The sequence below is a fragment of the Heloderma suspectum genome, chromosome 1, assembly GCF_057233095.1.
Source record: "Heloderma suspectum isolate Gila_16-S chromosome 1, 16-S_ref, whole genome shotgun sequence".
In the NCBI taxonomy this organism is placed as follows: Eukaryota; Metazoa; Chordata; class Lepidosauria; order Squamata; family Helodermatidae; genus Heloderma; species Heloderma suspectum.
In genome coordinates this window covers 72,109,756-72,125,234 of record NC_139458.1, presented here as the reverse complement: position 1 = coordinate 72,125,234, position 15,479 = coordinate 72,109,756, and the positions used below count along the sequence as shown (strand labels likewise).

General features: G+C 43.6%; 1 protein-coding gene across 1 annotated transcript in view; it reads left to right on the top strand.

Annotated features, from left to right (window-relative positions):
• Positions 1-15,479, top strand: part of LOC146357387 (cytosolic phospholipase A2 epsilon-like) — a 123,612-nt gene that overhangs the window by 58,992 nt on the left and 49,141 nt on the right. Inside the window, exons 8-10 of the mRNA XM_084846386.1 lie at positions 9,828-9,991; positions 11,660-11,749; positions 13,418-13,455. Of these exons, the coding sequence (XP_084702512.1) occupies positions 9,828-9,991; positions 11,660-11,749; positions 13,418-13,455 (292 nt within the window). The remainder of the gene's footprint in view (positions 1-9,827; positions 9,992-11,659; positions 11,750-13,417; positions 13,456-15,479) is intronic.

Below are 15,479 nucleotides of genomic sequence, written 5' to 3'. Positions count from 1 at the left end.
ATTTTCATACAATTTTTTGAATTCTCAGTTTAATGTGGAAATGGGATAGAACAGACTTATGAGTGAGCACCTGCAAAAGCGACACAGGCTGGAAACAGATTGATTTGTCTGTCCCCTCTGGTGGTATGATTATATAATGCCTGTACTATATATCTGCCAGTCTGTATACAGGCCCTATTTGATTGAAGAGTGGTGTAGTAAGATATATTTATGTATTTAAAACATTTATATCCCGCCCTATATCATTAGGATCTCAGGGCAGTGTACAGATAAAATCAATTTAGACAGTATAAAACAATAAATAATTTAAACAGCTAAAAACATATTAAACCATTAAGCAAGCTAAAACCAATTTAAAATCTAAAACAATGAAACATTTAAAACAGCGTGCTACTTTAGGAAATGCATTTAGCCCTCAAAGGGCTAAGATGTTAATAATAAATAATAATACTAATCTTAGCACTTGAGAAGAAGTACCTATCTTACCAAATTATAGTACCTTTAGCAGTAGCATTCGTGTGTATAATTAAGAAAAGAGTAAAATTCTGATGTTTTCTGATGTTTATTATTTATAGCTTATACCCTGGCCTTTAGCCAAAAAAGCTCCAAGCACAGAGCAGTTTACAAACAGAAATAGTATGACACTCGCTGCCCTCAGTCTTACAATCTAAATTTAAGACATGACGTTGTGGTAAATGTCCAAACTGGACTTGGAGGTCCGTGCCCAGCTGCCCTCCAATTAAGCTCTGGACACGCAAGTAAGATTCAACTCGAGTTTATTCATGTACAGCAAAGGCAGCTCTGTCAACCCAGAGGCAGCGCAGATCAACACTCACCAATTGCACTTATAATCATAATGTGGCTAAATAAGTGACATCAGCCAAGCCTAGCACGCATGTCTGCTCATTATCAACTAAACTTTTATTGAACCATCACCCCAGCTTCTTCTCTCAAATCTCTGCAAGTTTTTGAAAGGACGATGATTCATACGTCTGGAGTGAGTTGCTGTGGAAACAAGATAACTTATCTCTACTGTCCTAGCAGTTTCTTCTTTTGTATGAAAGAAACAAAGTCAACAGTTATAGGCTTTTGAGGAATCTGCCATGTAGGCACGAAGAAACTGAGACAAAATGGCCTTGCCTTAGTTATTTCCCACAACGTACAAGGAATAAGGGAGGGAGAGGGAGAGAGAGAAATAAAATGGTTAATCAGCCTATTTGAAGAGATGGTGACAGTTTACTTCCTCTTCCTTTCCTGCTGACAGGACAGTTGTTTTGGGGGTGTTTCTACATTAAGCAAAACCCCTGCAAAACCCCACATCCTTTTTGGAGCTTCCTGCTTTCGGTTTCTTTGTGAAATTAGGAAGGGCTTATTTACATGACAGCCACGTGGTTTGAACTGAGGGAGTGCCTTCCTCCTTCCTTGGCATGTGTGCAAAGGAGGATGGGGGGGAGTCTTGTTTTCATAGCTTAACTTCTTCTGTACTGCTTTCTCGCAGCCCCCAGGAAACCTCTGACTTACTTCTGAGTAAACATAAAATGTTAGATTGTGCTGTAAGTCTGCAACCCTTGGCACACTTACGTGGGACTAAGCTGCATTGTACGCAATGGGACTTACTTCTGAGTAGACCTAAGATCACCCTGTAAGTCTGCAACCCTTGGCACTCTTACTTGGGAGTAAGCTCCATTGAACGTAATAGGGTGCTCTGAAACAACAGAGGACGTTGCTTCTGAGCTTGGTGGGGAGGGGGATCAGATATGTCTCCCTTCATTGCAGGGACGCATTTTACCCTCTTCTCCCTCCAGTTAAGAAATGCAGAGGCAGGAGATGCAATCGGCAGGTGATTCTTGCCCTCGCTCCTGTCATATCTCATCCTGACCACACCCCCAACTACTGAAAACAAATGCCACAGCAGGCAGACACAGCAGTTTCTTCTTCTATTGGAGAATTTCACAGCGAAGTCATGGCGCTCCTGTTCCATGGGCTGGAAAAAATACATTTTTTGCTTTTGGGGAAATCACTGGATAGGCTGGAGGAAATGGTGGGAGACACCCTGGAGGGAAACGGTGACATCTAAAGAGCCCGCAAACTTCCGAGAGAGAGCCATCTCAATAGCAGGATAAAAGCCCCATGTGATGAACCCCTTAATGGCCTCTGTGAGGGGAGGAGGCCCAGTCCCTGTTTAGTGATGCAGCAGTAAGTGGAGAAGGCCTTGAAGAAGAAAGAACTTCCATCATGCATCTAGAAGGCAATAGGGAATGTCATGCAGACTGATGTACTTCTTCTAGTTAAGCTGCCTGAAGGGGGATTCTAAGTGAGTCTTCCACCCATGTTCAAGGAATCTTTCTCTCAGCTCTGGAAACTTCAAACTTGGATCCAAAGTGCACGGTGTGTACCTCATTTTAAAATACTGGGAAGACTGCTTCTTGACATTGGCAATCAACATTTTTTCTTCTTCTACTACTTCAGAGTAAGAGCAGGGCCCCCAATCCAGATCAGGACCCTTCCTTGTGATGGGATTATTTGGTATTGCTGCTGCCTGTTAAAACAGGCAGTTAGGAGGGAAAAAGAAAAGGCGGAACAGAATGAGCGGCTACCAGTCCCACATGCACACATAAGGCTAAAAAATAGAGACCACACCTTTTTTTAGTGAAGAAGGAAAAAGAAGTATTCTTGCACATACAAATGCAGGCACAGCATGGGGTTTCAAGAGAGTTTGTTCAGTCCATTTTGTGTTCCTTTACACAGGCAGGAACGAGAGAGCAAGCCATGTGCTCCCAGTAATGGAGGACGTTTGTAGGGGGGGGGGAGCAGGAGACCAATCAGGGGGAAAAACTAGTGCTGTGCCAAAAATTTCTCCCACATTTTTTTCAACCATTCTCATTCAATTTGATAGAAAAGAAATTGCTTTTGAAAAGAAATTCATAGGAGGAGAAACTTTGGAGAAATTCTCATGGGTTGAGTTTGGGGCTCTTGTGCTTACCTTGCTCTTGAGGCGGCTGAGGAGTGTGCATGAGCGGCCGGTCTGTCATTGTACAATAATCTCTGTGGCAGCCTCCTCGGCTTCCCACACTTCAGTTAAAGCCATCATGAGGCAATTCCTCCCATGGGGCTTTTTCAGTTCAGGAAGTGCAGATGGACTGGGAAGTTGCAGAGCAATGGAAAGATGTGTAATAAAGAGAGAAAACAGACACAGCACCCTTGGCCACCTCGCAGTGATTAGGTAAGCTCAAAAAGACCACCAAAAGAAATTCAAAACTCTGCCTCAGAAGAGTGGAAGCCTCAACATAGTTGATGCTGTTGCTACTTACAGAAGCAGTGCAACAAACCAAAAACCCTTAGGAAAAAGGAAAGAAGCTGTGCTACTACCCCTGCCAATAGCGAGCTCCCCCTGTGAGAAACAGTTGGAGAATTTCTCCTCCCCAAGGAGAAATTCGATAAAACTGTCCCCCCCCCCGCCCCAATTTCTCTGCCAACAAATAGGCTGGAGAATTTTGAGAGGCCATTTGTGCACAGCTCTAAAAAATAGGGGTGCACGAAAGTCACTTACCTGGTCTCGCAGCTTGCTTCGTGGTGGGGGGGAGGCGCTTCGCTGCTCCCCCCGAAGTTCAGGCCAGGGGGGGAGGCTTCCCTCCTCGCCCGGCCGAAATTCAGGCCGGGGGGGAGGCTTCCCGCCTCGCCCGGCCGAAATTCAGGCCGGGGAGAAGCGCCCTGTCTCCCCGGCCGCGAACTTCAAAAGAAAAGTAAAAAAAAAAACGCCCCGTGATAGGCTACGTGACGATTAACGTAGCCTATCACGGCTAGATCTGCAAAGTCAGCCATGATAGGCTACGTTAATCGTCACGTAGCCTATCACGGGTGACTTTAAAAAAAAAAGCGCGTACGCAAATGGCGGCCCCTATAGGGAGCCGCCATTCGCGTTCCTTATTTGGTCCCTGTAGTCTACGTAAAGATTTACGTAGACTACAGCGAAAATAAGGGCAACGCTATTTGCATTGTCCTTATTTTCGCTGTAGTCTACATAAATCTTTACGTAGACTACAGGGACCAAATAAGGAATGCGAATGGCAGCTCCCTATGGGGGCCACCATTAGCCGTACGCGCTTTTTTTTTTTAAAGTCACCCGTGATAGGCTACGTGACGATTAACGTAGCCTATCATGGCTGACTTTGCAAATCTAGTCGTGATAGGCTACATTAATCGTTACGTAGCCTATCACAGGGGCGTTTTTGTTTTTTTTTAACTTTGCTTGCAATGGCGGCGGTGGCAGCCGGTCAAAAGACCGGCTGCCGTCCCCGCCCCTGACGAAGACCTGCCGAACCGCCGCCGGGACCCGTGCCGGGAGCGACATTTGTGAAAGGTAAGTCCCATCCCGGGGAGGGGTCCGGGGGCGGGGGGCGGAGAAGTTCTCCCCGAACAACCTTCGGAGGACCGAATGCATTGGTGCTCGGCCCCCCAAAGTTTCGGGGAGAAATTCTCTCCCATCCCTACTAAAAAAACACACACACACTGTAGGCTATAGGGATCCTAAGGCTAGCTATGCCCAAATTCCCATAACTAACTGTTAAATTAAATTTAAATTAAGTTAAATTTCCATAACTGCCTCTCCTTCCTGTAACTTGCAGATGAGGTTGTAATATTCCCAACAGCTTGAAAGTAGGGAGCCTTTAACCTAGGGATGTCAGAGAATTTTGCCACGAATCTTGGGGAGGCTGAATGCCAGCGCATTCGGCCCCCCAAAATTGGTGGCGAAACGGTCTGCCCCCCCCCGCCCCCCCGGGACAGGACTTACCTTGGGCGAATCCTCCTGGCGGCGGCGGTTCGGCGGTGGTTCGGCGGCGGTTTGGCGGCGGCGGCGGCAGCCGGTCTTCCGACCGGCTGCCACCGCTGCCATTTCCAGTAAAAAAAAAACAAAAACGTGATAGGCTATGTAAAGATTTACGTAGCCTATCACGGCTAGATTTTTAAAAAATACCATGATAGGCTATGTAAATGTTTACATAGCCTATCACGGCTGATTTAAAGGAAAAAAACAACAACGCGTGTACGCAAATGGCGGTGCCCATGGGCGCCGCCATTTGCGTTCCTTATTTTGGCACGTCTTAGTCTACGTAAGCATTTATGTAGACTAAGACGGCGAAAATAAGGGGAACGCAAATAGCGTAGATGCTATGCTATTTGTGTTCCCCTTATTTTCGCCGTAGTCTACGTAAATGTTTACGTAGACTAAAACGTGTCAAAATAAGGAACGCAAATGGCGGAGCCCATGGGCGCCGCCATTTGCGTATGCGTGTTTTTTTTCTTTTAAATCAGCCATGATAGGCTACATAAACATTTACGTAGCCTATCACAGCTGACTGCAGGGACACAAACGGCGGCGGCTATGGCTGCTGCCATTTGCGCACCCGGCCGGCCAGGATTCGGGGGGGGAGGGACGGAGCGCCTCCCCCCCACCAGAATTTCGGGGGGGAGGGACGGAGCACCTCCCCCCCACCTTGAATCAAATTTAATTAAAGGTAAGTCACTTTCGTACATCCCTACTTTAACCGCCCCCCCCTTCTGGAGTCCCAATCCAGATGGGGGGCACACCTGCAATTTATATTGCCATGCATTGATTCATTAATGCAAATAGATCACTATTTGGCAATATATATTGAGGGGCCCGATACGGCTTGGGACCACAGTGGGGGGAAGGGTTAAAGTGGGAGGAGTTAGAAGAGACCATTCTTTGGAATACTGCTTTCTTGGCACTGGTAAGGACAGTTCTCGAGGATGAGCCTTTGGTTGGACAGATCAATCTTTTTCCAGTCTGTCGCAATTTCACATTTCTTCATCCATAAATCCATTCCATCCTATTTCTGCATTCTGCATTAATCTGTGCTTTTAAAAAATGCACAAAATTTTTAATTAATAACATTTTGAATGCATTTTCTCTCAAAATAGTATTCTATAAGCATTTTGCTCCTTTTTTTGAGCTGACAATTGCATTGCAGAAAAAGGCTCAAAATCTGAACATGATTTATGTTCCAATCTGTATGCAGACCATAATCCTATTATGACAACATAAATTAAAATGATTTTTGTTTTGCACAATCCAGAAGTAGTGAATGCCAGTAGTGAATTACTGTAGTGAACTGCTGCCTTTTAAAAGAATAACCAGTAACAATGCAGAGGTGTTGGCAGCAAAAGCTTTGGACACTGGTAAAGCTGTGATAAGGGGTCAACTGATTGCCTCAGGCTCTCATTTTAAGAAAATTCAAGAAAAACAAAGGCATGATTCAATTCAACAAGAAGCTAAATTAGAGAGAGAACATTTAAAAATGTGGCTACTAGGACGAGGGCTTTTTCTGCTGTGGCACCCCGGCTCTGGAATGAGCTCCCTAGTGAGGTTTGCCTGGCGCCTACATTGTACTCCTTTCGGCGCCAGGTGAAGACCTTTTTATTTTCCCAGGCATTTTAGCTTTCTAAATTTTTATCTTTGCTGTTTTAAATCTGTATTTTAAACTGCTAGATTTTATTGTGGTTGTATTGTTATATTGTGGTTTTAATGTTCTATATATTTTAAATTGTTTTATTGTGTGTTTGGTTTTAATTTTTGTGAACCGCCCAGAGAGCTTTGGCTATTGGGCGGTATAGAAATTAAATAAATAAATAAATAAATAAATAAATAAAATAATAAATAAAAAAACTACCAAACTTATAAATTACTTTTACATTAAAAATAAATACATTAACATGTAAGAAACAATGAGAACTAATAGATCAGGGTTTTTCAATGTGGTGCTTATGGGGACCTGCAATGGTGCCCACACAACTCTTCACTCCCTCACCCTTAAAAAAAAATGAAAAAGCATAGGGTGCCACGTTCTCCTTCCTGTTCCTGAACCTGCTGCTGATCAGGTGTTCAGTGGGCAGAAAGTGAAAGCAAGGCAAAGGGGTAGAGGGGAGAGAAAGAGCAAAGCTAGAGGCTAGGAGTGGGGAGAAACAGTGAGGTAAAGAGGTGGGAGGGCCAGGAAGCAACTCTTTCCATTTCTCCTTCCCTCCCAGCACTAGCCTCAGTATTTTTCTCCCCCACACCTATTGACTAGCCAGCCCCCCATGATAGACATTATGTGACTAGCCACATCCTCCATGGGGGCCATTTTGTGGTGGGGCTCACAGCAGTTTCTCAAATTCCCAAATGTGTCCACTGGTCCAAAAAGGTTGGGGACCTGTGCTATAGATACGTGTGAAACATATTTAAAAAATCAATTTTGGAAAACAAAAAACATTTGAATGGGGAAGCAAAGCCGGTAAACTACTGACGTATCAGTTGAAAAAACAACATTAGAAGCATATTCCCCTAATAAAAGGAGAAGAAAGAATAGCAAGACCCCAAGACTTTCTAAAATATTATTCCAATGTATATAAAACTTGAAAACTAGAAAGGGAAAATATACTAATAGAGCAATCCTATGGATGTTCAGACAGTGCAGATTTATATCAGCTCATGTAAAGAGGAATGTTTACATTTCAAATTGGTTTAAAGGCATGAGATAGAAATAGAATACTAAAAAGCTAAAACATATCTTCATTAAGTTCAGTAACTGAAAATTTGGAATTAAATAGCAAACAAAGTTTTAAAATTTGGGGAGAAAATAACTGTTTTTGTTATATTATTTTGAAATAAATAAAACTTTATATCTTCATATGCTGAAGTTACTGAAATACTAAATGTTAGGGATCCACACTGTTTTGAATACTTTCAAATTAGATTTTGTTTGACTGAATTAATAAGTGAAAACCATTATTTAAGAGTCCTAACAGAATTTGAAAAAATAATTATGAGGGACAAATATTTCCTGTCAAAACCTTAGAATTGTTTCTTAGATATGATACTGATCTTAAACAGGTAAAAGAGTACATGCTCAAATGGGCACAAGGTGAAAATATGCCAATAGAAATTTGGGGAAATATTTGGAGGAGAAATCATACTTTCTCTTTGACACTGAGAAAAAAATTATTATAAAATTATGACAAGATGATATAAAAACACCAGATTTTATAAACAAAAAATAAATAAATCAAAATCAAAATTACACAAATTACCTATTTGTTGGAAGTGTAAAGATGAAGCAGGACATTATTTTCATCTATGTTGCAAATGCTCCTTTGCCCAAAAATATTGGAACAGAATGAGACTTATTATAGGAAACTTTTTAGGTTATGAAATTCCTTTTGACCTGGTAATTTTCTGTTTGAACTTTTTTTGAGGGATCAGTAGCTCAAAAACACAGGGGTTAATGTCATCTATGTTGGCTGCTGCTAGGATATTGTGCGTGAAGAACTGGAGTTCTAAAAACTTTCCTCTGTGAAAGATTGGTATGATAAAACCATTGGATCTAGCAGTGGCTAATTTAACTCAGTGTGCAATCCTACAGGACGCACCCTGGGCACTTGTAAGCCTCCGATCGCGGAGGTTTACGAGTATCCAATGCAGAGCAGGAGGTGCCTGGTGCCTCCTGCTCTGCATTTTAGCTAGACAGGCAATTTCCGTCTAGCGGAAGCTTTGGGGAGGGGGAGGGAAGGAGGCTGTGGACGGCTGGGGATAACTTGTATTCCCACGTTCCCAGTCTCCTCCCCTCTCCGCCCTCGGGAATGCCCCCTTTCCTCCCTATGAATTCGTGTTTGCCAGTGCAGTTCTCTCCATGCTAGCTGTGAAGGGGAGGGGGCGGGGAGCACAGTTTCCTGGCTCCCAACTTGGAACCAGGAAACCGAAATATCCTGTGTCCCCCAGACGCTGTCTAGCAGGCAAAGGCTTGCTCTCTCATTATATCAGAACAAAAGAAAGTAGACAGAGATGGGATACCTTCAGAGAAAAGTGGAAATCTTTTACGGATTATTGTAAAAAGAATTTTATACATACCAATCTGAAATACTATTTTTCCTCTATGTTCTTCTTGAAATGTTTCTGTTAACAAATGTGGTATATACTTTGTAATGTTTTTGCCCCTCATATTTCATTCAAGTTAATTCTTATATGGGAATTTATTCTGAGAATATTGGAAGAAGATTTTTTCTGCATATTATATAATAATATAATGAATTGGCATTATTTGCTTATTTTAAACTACAATTAAAAATGTTTTAAAAAATCTGTGTTCCAATTTGGACTTTAGTCTGGGACATGTAGTTCAGGTTATTTTGTACTGGAATACATGATGATGAGAAGGAGAATCCCTTCCAAAATTGGCAAGCTGAAATTTGAATTTGAAGACTTAATTTGAAGCAGATGCTGGAATACAACGAAACTGGGGTGGGTGAGGGGAGCTCTGGAGGTCTGGGTTCACAAATGAATTCCTCATGCACTCCTAAATAAGCCTAAAGCCAATAGGCTCCTTCTAAGAAGCTGTTGTCACCAGTGTGGAGGGGGGCAGTGCTGGAATAAAACTCCATGTCTCTGTATTTGTTCAGTTCAGCTTTATTGCTTATTATCCTATGTCATCACAAAGTAAACAAAATAGCGAATATATTGTAAGGTAGACAAATTAAACATAAATTAATGAAAATGATTAATAATCCAAGACTACAAGATTCAACCTCAATATAAAATTCAGTGATACCAGTTTCCAATTTCAATTTTTATCAGTGGCTATTAACCAAATGAAGGATAAAGCATATTAAGGTATCTCTATTTGCTGTCACATGGAAGTACATACTAGTGTCTTTTTCTTGATTTTATAATAGTTATGTTCATGATAGTGTTCATGAACTGAATAAAAACATGTTGTCACAATACTAATTAAATACTAATAGAGTTCTTTTTGTACTTTGTTTTTTCGCTGCAGAGGAAAGCTTCACTTTTACTGTGCAAGGATCCTTTGAAGAAACCCAGGACCTTTTGCTGGGCTCTGAGTTGCATCCTGCTGATCCTCTTGTGTTTCACTACATCAAGCATAAGGAATCTGCACTGGATGTTGAACTACCAAGGAAGTCAGATGCCATAGGACTGGTATGCTTTTAAGTGCTGTTTTAATTTAGGAAGAAATGTGAAGCTGCTTCAAACGCATCCTATTAAAGTGCTTTCATTTTACAGTAAAATATTGAGGATGCATTTTGTCATTACATATTCATGGTCTCTACAAAAATAGGGAGATTCAACATCTTTCTCTGTCAAATATAACACACCTTTATGTGGCACCTTTAAAGATTAACTGACATATTGTAGTATAAACTTTCATGGGCCAGAAACCTGTTTGCCAGATGCATGAATTCATCACCTAAGTGTGTGTGTGTGTGTGTGTGTGTATAAAATGGATACAGAGAGAAGGAAAAATGCAAGATGAAAAAAAGGCTGTGTAGTGCAAAAGATTACAGTAGGCATGTCACAGTACTAGGCAGAACACAAATGAATTCAGAATTCAGTCAGTGGATGTGTGAGCCACTCCTGAATTTAGTGATGTACGAAAGGGACTTACCTGGTCCCGCAGCTTGCTTCGCAGTGGGGGGGAGGCGCTTTGGTTCTCCCCCCGAAGTTCAGGCCGGGGGGGAGGCGCCCCGCCTCACCCGGCCGAAATTCAGGCCAGGGGGGGAGGTGCCCCGCCTTGCCCGGCCGAAATTCAGGCCGGGGAGAAGCGCCCCGTCTCCCTGGCCACGAAAGAAAAAGTGAAAACAACAACAACAAAAAAACCCCGTGATAGGCTACGTAACGATTAACGTAGCCTATCACGGCTGACTTTGGAAGTCTAGCTGTGATAGGCTATGTTAATCATTACGTAGCCTATCACGGGGTTTGTTTGTTTTTTTACTTTATTTTGTAATGGCGGCGGTGGCAGCCGGTTGGAAGACCGGCTGCCACCCCCACCCCCGCCGAAATGCCGCTGAAACGCCGCTGGGACCCGCCGCCGGGAGGGACATTCGCAGGAGGTAAGTCCCATCCCGGGGGGTGGCGGTGGAGAATTTCACCGCCAATTTCGGGGGGCCGAATGCGTTGGCATTCGGCCTCCCCGAGATTCGGGGAGAAATTCACGGCCATCCCTACTCCTGATCAGCAGCCACCTGTGATTAATAGGCATAGCAAACTCAGTAAAGCTAATAAACCCACAAAGAGGGACAATTTATTTTATTTATTACATTTCTATACTGCCCAATAGCTGAAACTCTCTGGGCAGTTCGTATCAACTAATACCATAAAATGCAACTTGATAAAATACAATAGAAATGTTTAAAATTGCATTATGAAAGAAAAACCAAAACCAAAATATAACCTAGCTGCAGTGTAAATACAGCAGTGCAATTTTAAAGTACAGTAACAGATTTAAAACAATAAACTGAAAACTACCTTTTGTAGAGTGTTTGAAAGTCCCAAGGTGCGCTAAAACTAATAGAGAGTCAAAAATATTGCCTCTCATCCACAGCCCCATTTGCAGGCTTGGGCATTCTGGGAGTTGTAGGACTTTTATCCATCTAAACATGCATAGGATTGTGCCCTAAGAGCATCAAGTGGGCTGATGAGTCAGGTGAGTTCCCAACGTAAACAGGTTCTATAATAGTCAAAGCTATTATTGCTTTCATTAGGTGACCTTATGTGCTGATGAGACAAATTAAGTATGTTTGCACATTTAAGTGACAGGTATTTGCATGCTTAAGAGGTTTTGAAATCTTGTTCTTTCTCTTTTAGTCTTTTTCTACTAGAAATGCAGATGAAAAAGTTTGTCTCACTTTGCCACTGGATTCACTTTGCATGGAAAAGAAAGTAACTGTAGCTAAGGTAAAGATCATGTTATGGTAGAGGAATAAGTAAATCGGGGAGCACCTAGAACCAGACATGGAAGATCAGAAAGAAAATAACCAGGGTTTCTCAGTTCTTCCTGGAGATGTCAGGGATTGAACTTGAAACTTTTTTCATGCAGCACATATGTTCTACCACTGATCTATGGTTCTTCTCAAGTAAGGATCTTCCCAAGCAGAGTAAGGATAGTGCTGAGTTTTATAACTATACGCTAGGGATGGCGGAGAATTTCTCCCCAAAACTTTGGGGGGCCGAGTGCCAACATGTTCGGCCCCCCGAACAAGTTTCGGGGAGAAATTCTCTGCACCCCCCCGCACCCCCCCCCCCGGGACGGGACTTACCTTTCCCGAATGTCCCTCCCGGCGGCGGGCCTGAATTTCGGCCGGGCGAGGCGGGAAGCCTCCCCCCTGGCCTGAATTTTGGCCGGGCGAGGCGGGAAGCCTCCCCCCCCCGGCCTGAACTTCGCGGGGAGAGCAGCAAAGCGCCTCCCCCCCACCGCAAAAAGCTGCGAGACCAGGTAAGTGACTTTGGTGCACCCCTACTATATGCAGAAATTAGGGCTGTGCAAATCAGCAAAACTCTCTGAATTTCATCTTGAACCTGGCTCCGATTCGGGTCCGTATCAGATTGCGAGCTCCCCCCCCACACAGACAGGAAGATCCAGGTGTATTTTCTGTGCATTGTCGCCCCAAACATAGGCTTCAATTGTGTGCATTTTTGAAATGTATGCATGCTGTCAAACACTTTTTTGGGGTGGTGGTGGTCAGCAAATCAGACTGTAAACTTGGAAATGTAGTGCTTTGACTGCGGATTGCATCCAAGTCCATGCCGGAAAGCACCAACAGGGTAAAATCATGATCAGAAACAAACTGAAACAAATTTCTCTCACATCCCTAGCAGAAATGTAGTAAAATTATCAGGACAGGCAGAGCAAATATGTTGCTCTTAAGTGCTTGAATGTACCAAATCTGGGGCACTGGTGGTGGTACAAAACATAGGTATTGGAAAACCTACAGAACATCACCCAACATGGTAACTGCAGGAATTGGGAGGGTGAATGGGAGAGTATGATCACATAGAAAGGAACCATGCCATTCATCCCATCCACATATATGTTACCAGAGAGGTGCAGGAAGAAACAAAGGAAAGCAGCTTGCACACCACTGCGATGAAGTGTCAGAAGGTCTTAAGGGTTTCTCTGTCTGGTGGTGGCACCTGTTTCCTGAAGCTCCAGCAGGTTTTAAATTTACAGTTCGAACGATTCATATATTTTGTCCATCATGCTTGTGGCTAAGGTGACCTGAGTCAATGGAGAGCAGAGCTCTTATACTTTTGTGTAGAGCAAATAACGTCAACCAGTGTATCTTTTGTCATCCAGGGTGACAAGCTGTCTGTGTATCTGCTTGCGTCACCTTTTCTATACATCTATGGAAAGTGTAAGAGTACTGCCTCAGTCATATAATGTGTGTGTGTGAAGAGGAGAGGGAGTTGTGTGTGGGAGCAAACAGGAGGGAGTGCAAGCTGCCTGTGTTCCCCTAGGGGCTCCAGACAGGAAGCTCGAGCAGTGCCAAAAATCTCTTCCAGATGAACAATATTTCATGTTATATGTAACATTGCTAACAGTGTTTCTTATTTTTTAATCTCTAGGACAAAACCATTGATCTATGTGTGAAGGTAAAAGATTGGTAAGAATGTATTTATTTAGTTAGTTATTTCTTTATTTTTATTCTAGTGCATATGCACCACTCAGGGTGGCTAACAACATGCTTTTCTAGACAAGCCTGTTTATCCTGCTGTTTCTATTTCCAGTTTTGCTGTAGAATTAAGATTGGAGCTTTACATTATTTTCCTTTCCTGCCTTTCTTATTTTCTGCTATATAACCTCTAGGTAGAGTTGTGGTGTAGTGGACTAATGCAAGTACACAGATAGGGACTAGTGAATCTTAGGGATGGGGGAGAATTTCTCCCCGAAACTTCGGGGGGCCGAGTGCCAACGCATTCAGTCCTCCAAAGGTTGTTCGGGGAGAAATTCTCCGCCCCCTCCGCCCCCCCGGGATGGGACTTACCTTTCACGGATGTCGCTCCTGGCGGCGGGTCCCGGCTGCCGCCACCGCCATTACAAGAAAAGTAAACAAAAAAAAACGCCCCTGTGATAGGCTACGTAACGATTTACGTAGCCTATCACGGCTAGATTTGCAAAGTCAGCCGTGATAGGCTATGTTAATCGTCACGTAGCCTATCACGGGTGACTTAAAAAAAAAAAAAGCGCGTACGCTAATGGCGGCCCCCATAGGGAGCTGCCATTCGCGTTCCTTATTTGGTCCCTGTAGTCTACGTAAAGATTTACGTAGACTACGGCGAAAATAAGGGCAACGCAAATAGCATTCTCCCCCCGGTCTGAACTTCAAGGGGAGAAGCGAAGTGCCTCCCCCCCACTGCGAAGCAAGCTGCAAGACCAGGTAAGTGACTTTCGTACATCCCTACTAGTGATTTGTTTTGCTTTGGCAAAAAATACTGGATTTTATCCTCTCCCCCCCACCGCTGTGAAATTGCTTTTAAAAAGCATTAGCGAAACTGGGTGGTGATGACATCATCGAAAGCACCCATAAACAATTGTGAGTGAGCAATGACAAGCACACAATAAAAGCCTCATCTAAAAAAGCTCAACAATTAGTACCAATAATAAAATGCAATAAAATTCCAAAACGATACCAACAATGTAATAAAAAGAGCTAAAGCAGATAAAACAAAGACAATGGATAAAACTTACCCATCCAGTAAAACAAATGACTGCCTGAACATGAAAGTCTTTGCGATATAATGAAAACCTGTGACACATGGTGCCAACTAGGGATGTTGGAAAAATCTGCACTGGATTCAAATTAGAGGTGGGTGGATCACTTACCCCGTTCCAGCTGGGGGGGTCTGCAGGGGGGGAGGTGATCCCTCCCTCCCCCTGGAATCTGTCCAGGTTGGCTCTGCTCCATGGTGATCCTGTGGAGCTGGCAGCCGGCTCCGCAGCATTGGTGATATGGCTGGCCACCACTGCCGTGCCGTATGTCAAGGGCTCCTTGGAGGCCTCTCTCAGTCTAATCCAGTAGCCAAGTCCAGACACAGACAAAGGGATTCTTTTCAAAGCTTTATTCTTCTTTTACAACTTAACAACTCTATCATTAGCAACTAGATATGAGCAGCAGAATACCTATGCCCTAAGTTGGAACAGTTGGTCTCCGTTTGAAAGGGAATTACTGGCAGACCCTGAGCTTAAGGACTAGGGAGAGTCCCTCCCCTTTTCCCTTGGATCCTCTGGGCTCAGCCGTTGTTTGCGCGCCAACTGAGCACTACGCCTCCTTTCTGCACCCTCCATTTGGCGCCGCTCTCTGCGTTGGTGTCGCACGTCCATCAAGTCTGTTTCCCGCGCTCTGTCACTCCCAGGACTGCTATCTAAACTAGGAATGCTGGTGGGAGGAATCTCCATCAGCTGTTGGCCCTGGGAAAAAAGGAGTGCGCTCCTCTCCCAGGAGCAACTGCTCTTCCTCAGATTCAGAACTACTCTGTGATTCTATGGGCTCAGTGTCCACCCTGACACCGTATCGCTGTGCTAAGCCCAGACACAAATGGCATCCACTACACCATTTGCATCCCTGTTTTCATGCGATAGGCTACGCAGATTATATTTACGTAGATATTTGCGTAGCCTATCGCGTGA